At 39.3% G+C, this 10,236-nt stretch overlaps 1 protein-coding gene across 3 annotated transcripts in view; it reads left to right on the top strand.

Annotated features, from left to right (window-relative positions):
* Positions 1-1,357: 1,357 nt before the first annotated feature.
* The window catches only part of ANXA3 (annexin A3), an 81,573-nt gene continuing 72,694 nt past the window's right edge, over positions 1,358-10,236 (top strand). The window contains exons 1-2 of one of the 3 annotated variants that reach the window (XM_016423077.2): positions 1,358-1,703; positions 6,838-6,890. In XM_016423077.2, the coding sequence (XP_016278563.1) occupies positions 6,876-6,890 (15 nt within the window). In that variant the 5' untranslated portion in view covers positions 1,358-1,703; positions 6,838-6,875. Of the gene's footprint in view, positions 1,704-1,733; positions 1,857-6,837; positions 6,891-10,236 lie in introns of those variants that run through there. The other 2 variants (XM_007495966.3, XM_007495967.3) reach the window with 2 other exon arrangements.

The raw sequence follows: 10,236 nt of genomic DNA, 5'->3' as shown, positions 1-10,236 counted from the left end.
TTGTTTAATTGGTCCAATGGGGAGACTAGTGATCACAGGAGGATTATTAAAAAGGAATTCTTTTTTACTTTTTTAATTTAATGGGGAACCTGGAGCTCCTCTTACCATGGAGATGTGTAGGGATTAACCAGCCCACAGTGGCAGGAAGTAGGAACTGGGGCCCCCTCCTGCTAAGCAGTTGCAGATTGTTAGTTGCAGGCTGTCAGTTGCTGACAGAAGAGTAAGTTGTTGTGAGCTGGTTGGTGAGCTGCTGACATTTAGGGCTGGCAGTTGTGGGGAAGTTGGCTGCTGGGTATGAGTTGGTTGTTGGTGTTTAGTTGCTGGAATATAAAGGCAGGCTTAAACTTCCTGAGAGGTCTTTTGGCTTTAGCTTTTAAAGGTTTTTTTGTTTTTTGTTTTTTGTTGCTTCTGATCTCTAGAGAGCAGGAAGTCTGTCTCATAGGCAAAGAGCCGCTGTCAGTTGGATACTGACAGTTGGACTCATAAAAAACTGATTGAAGGAGTGAATGAGTTGTGGCTATTCATTTATAGATAGTGTAAGTTACATAGGCCTGATGTTTTCCAGGCAAGAAGACAGTTAGAGATAGTTATTAGGAATTTTAGATATATTTATAGGGTATAATATTAGTAATCTCTCTTTCCTCTTTTCTAACTTTCCCTCCTTTATTACATTCTTTTACTATCTCTTTTTTTAATTAAACTAAATTGTTAATTGTTAAAAGCTGCTAGAAGTTTTCTTTTTCTCTGACTTAAATTTACAACTCTCCTATATTCTCATTAAAACTTAAATTATTAAAACCCGTTCTCTTATTTTGTCAAAAACCTTATTTTAATCCTTACACTTATATTGTTGATGAATGTTACATTCAGAATAAAATAAAAAACATTTTTAATGAAAAAAATAAGGAAGTCTTCTGTGTCACCTTCTCCCCACTCCAAAGTGATCTCTTGTTCTTCAACCACACTGATGTGTAATTCTGAATCAGCCCATTTACTTGAAATTAGAAATTAGAAATATTTTCCTTAAATCAAGGTGATATTTGCCTTCTTGCAACTTCTCCTCATTGCCATTCTTTAGGTTCAAGTAAATGTGATTGCTCTTTCAGAGGGAATCATTTCAATGCTTAACATTGTGCTCGGTGTGTGTGTACCCATGTGTCTGTTTACCTTTTCAAGGTACAAGCACTGGAGCCAATGGCAAAATGGCATGTGGAGGAAAGATAGCCGCAGGGCCCTCTCTACAAGGTTACCAATCCAAAGAGCCCAGCAACGAAGTACACACCCCCAAAAGGAGCTTTATCACTCTTGTCTTTGAATCCCAGGCGTCTAGCATGCAAAAGGTGCTAAATGAACACTGGGTCTGATTAATTGCTAGACTGATTGAGACCCTGTATATATAGTGTTAGCTTAAGTGGTGGGGAGCTGCCGGGGGAAAGACAATGAGGGTCCGAGAGCACAAGATAGGAGAGAGAAGCAGAGTGGGTGGTGAACAGGGCCATTGCAGAAGGATGGGAGTGGGACAGGTTGAGATTCCGGAATCTTGGCTCTAGCCAGTGGAGGAAGGGGCAGACTTGCGGAAGAGGAGGGACTCTGGCCCCAGGGGACTGACTCAAGCCACCTCCCCGCCCAACTCAGGCAGCCTTTCCTCTACGCCTGCAGTTCTCTGACAGTGCATTCCTGAGCCCCGCTAGACGCTTTCAAAGGTAAGCAGAATACTCGGAAAACTGCGGGGAAGTGCTGAAGGCTGCTGGTCTCTGCCTCTCAGTCTCAGGACCGCCGAGTTTTCCTTCTCACCTGGGATTCTCCTATGGCACCCTGCAACTGGTTAGCAAGAGTGAGGATGCTCCGGAATAGAAGTAATGATGGGACGTGTGGGGAGGGGGTGTCCGAGGTCGTCCTGGGGTGAGAGGAGCTTCAGAGAATCATAGCACTCTTCCTTTTAGAAAGACTGCAAAAGTGGCTAGTAACTTCGCAACCCAGTCACCTAAAGCGCTGTTGTGCTTACTTAGCTGGGAGAGGGTACCCTTCTGAGTAGACAGGGGCAAAAGCAAGGAGGGAAATGAGCCTTTTTTTTTTTTGAGAAATTAACTTTTTTTAAATTGCAGAAAAATCAGTCACCTACCATTTCCCTGTCAGTTACTGAGTTGTTATTTCCAAGTGCAAAAATCAAGGGTTTTGACTGCTCTTTGAAGGTGTTTGTGGGTAACTTTGGAGAGCTCTGGAGTCCAGGCAGGTAGAGGAATGGGCTCCTCATCCCTTTGTGTTCTCCAGTCAACTGGAAAAGGTTAGTCTGGATGAGGAGCAGGCCTTCAACTTAGCCCATTTCTCTACCTGCCCGGGCTCCAAAGCTTTCCTTAGAAAGCTTCAATTTTGGCTATCAGATCCCCCCAAAATAAGAAAAACCTTCTTTGATCGCCTGCCATTCTGTCAGCCCCTCCTAGTCTGGTCACTGCTGGGAAACCCAACCTGCAGGGGAAGGGAGTATGAGAATTTAACAACAAAAGTTCTTTTCTAACCCATGCTGGTTGTGAAATAGGGTGGAGAAGGAAGTAAAAGCACATTTATTTCAGACCTACCTGTTCTTGAGCTGACCAAATAAAAGTATTGAACCAATGTCATATTGAAAAAAAATTCATTTGACTTTTGCTGACTTGGAATTATCCACAAGACTCCTAAATCTTTAGTCTTCAAATGATAATATAATTTTTCAGTAAAGCCTACAAGGTAAGCTTATAGTTTCAGCGTATTTTCGTGTGTTTATTTATCAATTTGTGTCACTGTGACAGGGGATGAGGGAGATTTGGTTTAGGAGTGATTGAATTCAATCCTCTTATTTTACAGATGGAGAAACTGAGGCTCAGACAGATTTTTTTTAAGTGTCTTGTCCAGTAACACACGGTGCCATTTAGTGACAAAGCTGGAATTTGAGGCTAAGACCTTAGATTTTAAATCCAGCACTGTACCTTACAGTTGGAAACTTTTTCATATATTTTTTTCTGTCTCCTCATTCCTTTCTCTCCAGAGGAAAACATGCTTTTTCTTCCAAATCTAGCTTCTCTTTGGGCTTTTCATATCTTTTTATGGACCTTTCTGGTCAATTTTTTTTTTTAAATTTGCAGTCTCTCCACTACCTTCTTTTTTCCTGTTCCTGGCTTCCTCAATTTGCCCTTTTAGGGGTTTTAACCCTTTCCCTCTGCTCTATACATAAATTATTGCCCCATCTTTTCTTCCTTCCTATAGCACATTCCTGTAATCTCTGTTGCTGGAGTGGCTGAGGTTGCTGAATGGCTTGAGCTTGAGATTTTTGAGTTAGTGTAACACCAATATAGTGAGGACCAAGAGGACTACAAGGCTGCCTAAGGAGGGGCAAACTGATGATCCAAGTTAGATATGGAACAGGTCAAAGTTCCATGCTTATCAGTACTGGGCTATGACATGTAAGTGGCCATAGAATTTCCAGCTTGAATGAGATAGGGAGACCCAGTTTCAAAAAAAGAAGAGGTTTATTTTTAATGTCCTTTTCTTTTTCTCTCCTGTCTTCAGTTAAACCCCTTGCTGTTTATACCAGAGAAAGGGAGGGATGGGGAGTAGTAGAAATAGGATTAAAATACTGCTTCAGTATTTAGTTATGAATTTGGGTAAGTACCTTACTCTCTCCATGACTCAGTTTCCTTATCTACAAGGATATCTAGAGGATGTATGACTTCTATGGATCCTTCCAGTCCTCTTTCTATGACTATACTGCTTCTGCTACTTTGCTGAGACAATTCTTTCAAGGAATGTGAATTCCTTAACCCTAATTCATTGCCTGTTGAATTTGTCACTTGATGCTATCATGATATGCTCTCCTCCTTTGGCATTCCACTGATGCATTCCATACTTCTCTAGCCACTCCTCAGTCTCCTTTCTGGTTTCTTTCTTTCCTTCCACCACCTAGGTGTAGGCTTATCTCCTTGTTCTCTTTATATCTCTTCCTAGGTGATCTTGCTTGACTTGCTTCATTCCTCCTGCCCTGCTATGTGTAAGCAAGTCATCTCCCCAATATCTTATCTCTCTTCCTCAGTGATCTCATTCTTTTTAGCAGCTTTAGGAGCCATGTCTATGTGAATGATTCCCATATTACTACCTTTCTCCTGAACTTCAAACCTGACTTTTTCGCTGCCTCCAGGACATCTTGTTGTTGTCCAAAATAAACTTGATCATTCCCCAAATGTATTTGCCCTCTAGAGTTTGATTTCCATGAATCTTCTAGGGATCTATACTATTAGCCTCAGTGTTATCTCTGACTTTTCATACTCACTTGGTTTCCACATGTGAAATCACCAACTCCTGTTGGTCCTATGCAGTCCTGTCTCTTTAATATTTCCTGTATCCAGCATTATTTTCGTTTCTACTACCACCTTTGGGTTCAGATTCAGTTAACTGGACAAAAGCAGGAATGTCCTAACTCAGTGTCAATATACTGACTAAGGCAGTGCTAAGAAAGGCAAAAACTAGAACTTGTTCCCAAATATTTCACATCCTAATGGGGGGGGGGGGAACAATGTGTAAACAACTGTGTATATATGATATGGTCAGGAGATCAGAGATAATCTCAGGGAAACTACTAAAATTAAGGAGACCTGGGAAAGGCTCCTTTCAGATATGAGACTTGAAGGGAACCAGAGAAGCCAGGAGGGAGAGATGAAGAGGGAGACAATTCTAGTCATTGGAGAGCACCAGAGAAAATTACCAGGAGTCAGGAGATGGAAGGTTAAATTCAAGAAACAATGAGGACAGTGCTATTGGATTGTAGAGTATGTGGAAGAAAATGAGGTATAAAAAGACTGGAAAGTGTTGTGTGGTGGTGGGGACAGGCTATAAAGGCCTTTAAAAGCCAAATAGAAGATTTTTTTTAACACTTACTTCTGTCTTAGAAGCAATATTAGTTCCAAGGCAGAAAGAAGAGCTGGGCAATGAGTAATTTGCCCAGGGTCACATATCTGGGAAGCATCTGAGGTCAAATTTGAATTCAGGACCTCCCATCTCTAAGCCTGGCTCTCTATTCACTGAGCCACCCAGCTGCCCCTGAGGGTTTTATATTTGATCTTAGATGTGATAGGAGTCATTGAAATTTATTGAATAGGAGGAGGATATGGTCAGATATACATTTAAGGAAGAATAAGTTGACATCTGCGTGGATAATGGACTGGTTGGATGGGGGGGGTGAGACTTGAGGCAGGCCAACTTACCAACAGGTTATTATTTATCTCTCTAGGCATGAGATAATGAAGGCTTTTATCAGAATGTTGGTAGTATCAGAGGAGAAAAGCAAATCTATATAAGAGATGCTATGAAGGTAAAATTGATAGGACTTAGAACCCAATAGGATATGGAGGGACTGTCTCTAGGCTCTTCATTTTCTACTCTGTTCTACTGATTAATCTTGGTTATTTTATTCCTGAAGTCTAGCATAGCACCTTGTGTACATAGCATGGGTTTATTATATTGGTTGAATTGATTTAGATTGGGGTTTTTTATAACTCTTACATTTTACCTTCAAATTAATACTGTATATTGGTTCCAAGGCACAAGAGCAGTAAGGGCCAGGCAATGGAGGTTTAATGGCTTGCCCAGCCTAACTTACAGCTAGGAAGTATCTGATGTCAAATTTAAACCCAGGGCTTCCCTAAGCCTACGTCTTAATCTACTGAGGCACTTAACTGCCCCCCCCCTCAGATTGGCTCAATTTTAATAAATATATTATTAAGTAATGTCACTTCTCTGCTTCTGGTAGCAATAATGATATTTGTTTATATTTAGAATTTATTCATCAAATAAGATATCCAAAATACAGTGTAGTGTCTGGCACATGCTTAACAAATTCTTTGCTCTCACTAAGTACTTTCCTTACAACATTCCTGGGAGGTTGGTAGCCCAAGCATTATTATCTCTATGATAATACATAAATAATATAATAGTAATCTCCAGAGTAATAATTGAGTAGCTTGCTCCTAGTCACAGGACAAGTGAAATATTAAATCTGTTCTATGATGAAATCAAGTGCAGTATAGTGTTAAACTAGCATTGGACTAAAATTCTTTTTTTAATCTTCCAATTAAAACTTAATTTAGGCAAAAGATTTGTAGTATTGTTTCCTGCTAACTTATTTTAGCGGGGAGCAGTGTGGAACAGGGGCAGGAAAGGTATGATTAAACATCCTTGGAAATTTGGATATTTAATTCAGTTCATGGATTGGAGAGGAGGTATTTTAATTCTCAACCAGACCTGAAGCCCAGTAAGTGTATTTATTTAATGTATACCCTCATGGAGAATGTACCTTGGATTCTTTACCAGAACTTCTTCAGGAGCTGTGTTCTTTATTAGCATGGTCAAAAGACGAGTGAAAATCAATATTGGGCAACCTTTTACAGAAGGGTCTGACTTTTTTAATACTATGTCATAGAATTAGATAACTAAGGGAGAAAAATTATAGATGTGGCCTGAGAAGACCACAATGGGCTTATTTGTTTTGAGAAGGTTCTGATTTACATGAAGAGAAGTCAAGGCTCAACATAGTTTAATTAAATTTTATAGAAGGAAAATTTACAAACTCCTCAAAGTCAGGGATTATATTTTTTTCATCTTCTGTGCATGGATCAGTTATGCAACTAATGTTTCCTTGAATGAATGAACAAAGAAATATATCAATAATATGATATTTCAATTTAATGTACCATTTTAGTCTTCTGAAAAAATCCCTTTTTTTCTGAATATTGAGGATAAAGAGAAAAAATGATGTAGGGATTGGAGTTATAATCTTTATCCTTAATTTATTAAGTTTCTGATTTTTAATAGGTAGACAAATCCTCAGCTTGAAGTGAAAGTGGGATACCATGGCATCGGTGTGGGTGAGTAAAGAACAAAGCTTTCAAAGCTTAGATTTCCTGAGATCTTCAGCTAAAATAAAAATATTCCTTTCATTCTGGCCCCAGTGTTTACTGGGTTTCCACTTTCCCTTGACCATTCAGATTTCAAAAACAAAACCCAGAGAAGTTTGCAAGGAAGACTCTTTGGAAAAATAAACCAAAAGTATTTCAAAGAAAGCTAACCACACACAAAGAAAGTGATTTTAAAAACAAAAGGAAAAAATTAAAACCACCTTGTGAGAGAGGCCAGGCAAACTAAAGACAGGAATGACCCATGAATTAAACTCAACAAGGATTTGTTAAATATCTACTTAATTCTAGGCATTGTGCATATATGGCACCCATATTTACATTAATTTCTGTCTCTCATCTCATGAAAAGAGAATAAAAGGAGGAAATGGAGTAAATGGTTTAGAAAAAGCAAAAAGTGGGATTAATTAGAAAAATAGAGAGATAAAGAAGGAAGCCAAAGAGGAGAAGAGGCAGTAGAGGGCAAGAGATGTTAGGAAAGAACTGGGGCTAGACTTGGAGTCTGGAGATCTTTTTGCTTTGATACTGATTAAGTCACTTGACTCTGCTGAATCTCATCTGTAATATGAATACTTCATTAGGTTGTTTCAAGGACAGCACTTGATAAACCCTAAATCTTATGTAAATGTGTTTTTATTATTATAAATTAAAATATTGAAAATAAGGACTTTGAACCAATATATAATATTGATTCTAAGACAGAAGAAAAGGATTAAAAAAAAACTTCATAAAAAAACTTGCATGCACAGGCACACACTGAATGTTCTTAGGATCTTTTACCCCACAGCTGAAAGATCTATGTCATTAACTTTTTTGCTTTTTCATGATCCACCTAACAGAGACATTTTCCCCATTTTGATTAGGGCCTTCCTTATCAGGGTGGAGGCAGCTTCCTGTCTAGCATACATATAGGCAATGTTTCTTCTTTGTGTAAATATTGGAAAAAAGCAGGAAGTTGAGGAAGAATTGGATCCAGATTTCAAATCCAGGGAAAATGTCACAGATGAACATGAAGCAGGAGCTGTGAAGAAACTTGGAGAATACTGGGAGTACCACGGGAGGTTTTACAAGAATGATTTAAGGGAATTCATCATGCTGTTCTTAATATTGTAGGGATACTGGCTGTCCAAATAAGTTGAAGGCCACTCCATGAGCCCAAGAGCCTAAACTGCCATCACTGCCACTATCACTGACAATTGCCATCATCATCACTTTCCAGCTGTGTAATTTTTTAAAAAAAGCTTTGAGAGGGGGGGTCAGCTAGGTGGCTCAGTAGAATGAGGTCCAGGCTTAGAGATAGGAGGTTATGGGTTCAAATTTGACCTCAGACACTTCCTAGCTATGTGACTCTCAGCAAGTCACAACCCCCATTGCCAAGCCCTACTGCCTTTCTAACTTCAGGCCCAGCACTCTTATTCACCCACTGCCATATGCACACAATAATTACAAGGTAATTTTGAGGTTGAGGTATGCCAGAAGGAAAGAATCACAGGGGGAGAAAAGTATAAAATCTGCTTTGGGGTCCACTAAGGATTCTGGTGCCATTGAGGGGGGAGCCTGTTCAGAGGATGGAAGAGTGAGGCAGCAAGAGTTAGTTAAGGGACAGAAGCTGAAACTTCTTGGGTGAGAGAGAGCAGGAAGGCTTATTTGGCCAGGCAGAAGAGGGTTTCAAGGGAAATTATATATCATAAGCCTCAAAAAGGCAGATTGGATCCAGATGAGGAAGGGCAAGCTGAACAAAGGAGTTGAATTTGATCCCAGAGATAATAGGAAGACACTGGGGAACAGAAGAGTCAGTCCTGAGCTTTAGGAAAATCATTTAGGTGGCTGAAGGTAAATTGTGGGAGGTGGAGAGGGAAAAGCCTTCAGGAAGATGAATGAGAAGGCTACTGCAATAATCCAAGCAAGAGGTGATAAAGGCCTCATCTGTAGCTTTGTGAGTGGAGAGAAGGGGATGCTAGAGACTTGTAACAGTTAAAATTAGTTTCTCTGCTAAAATATTATATTTTTAGAGGTTTATTAAAGATTAAGAATTAAAGAAAATACAAAAATAGAAAGCATGTGTCTAGGCCCAGAGAGCCCATTCACAACCACTCACTCTACATCCTGCCTGGTCTAGCTGTGTGTGCTGAGAGAGAGAGCAGTAGGCGGAATCCCTTTAAATAATAATATGTGATTTCGTACTCAGGTAAGATTCAGGGAGATTAGGGGGCAATTTGGGAACTCACAAGGACTTCTGGGGATTGAAGTTCGGGGTTCAAATTTCCATTTTTACAGATTGTAGAATTGATAAGATTTGGCAACTGGGCTTCAGTTTCCTCATTCATAAAATGGGAGGATCAGACTAGCTAGCCTCTAGGGTCTTGTTCTGCTTTAAATCTAAGCTCTGGGGATAGAAATAAAATGGTACAAACACAGGTCCTGTGTTTACTGGGTTATGGCCACTGTAACAGTTAATTTAGTTTCTTGTAATAAAAGTATTATAATTTATGTGGTTTATTAATGATTATTAGAAATCAAGAATACAAAATAATAAGCCACATGCCTAGGGCACGATTAGTCCATTCACAGTCTACTTACAACATGTTGAAATCTCTGAGTAGAGGAAGAGAGCTCTTGAGAGGCAGAGAGCCCTTTAAATAATAAATTGTGATCTTGTCCAGGGGGAGACTCAGGTGAGATTATAGGGAATTCTGTGAAGTACCAAGGACTTCTGGGAATTGAAGTCTGGGGTTCAAATTTCCATTTTTACACACTGTAAGCTAAGACTTCTTGGAGTTACAGGTGAGAGCTGAGAGGATGCCCAATACTGATTTTGACAACAGCAACATATTATGACTATACAGAAACATCAGTTACAATAATCCTTTCATGTGCAATGAGCATCATCCGTACTATACAAATGTACAAACTCAGAAAAATTTAAGTATTTTGGGAAGGGTTCCTCAGTAAGCAAGTGTCAAAGTTAGGATAACAATAAGTATCTCATGTTTCCAAAAGATGGTCTCTATTCACTGTTCCACATGAATGCCAAAGGATTTGTTGTGACAGTTGTAGCCATCTTCTTTGATATCCATAAATCCTTAAAATCTTGGCCTCAAAACCTTCAAGGGTTCTTTAATAAAAGCATATATAGATCAAGAGCAAAGAATAAGATTGAGCCAACCAGTTTCAAAATGTAACATCACAAACGTGTCAGCAAAAATCTTGTGACAAAGCATTAATAACAAGACAAAAAAATTAAATGACAAATGCAAATCAAAGCAACTCTAAGGTTTTGTTTAATTCCCAGAGTCTT

The sequence above is a fragment of the Monodelphis domestica genome, chromosome 6 (genome assembly GCF_027887165.1).
Source record: "Monodelphis domestica isolate mMonDom1 chromosome 6, mMonDom1.pri, whole genome shotgun sequence".
Taxonomy (NCBI): Eukaryota; Metazoa; Chordata; class Mammalia; order Didelphimorphia; family Didelphidae; genus Monodelphis; species Monodelphis domestica.
This window is presented reverse-complemented; position numbering and strand designations above follow the sequence as displayed.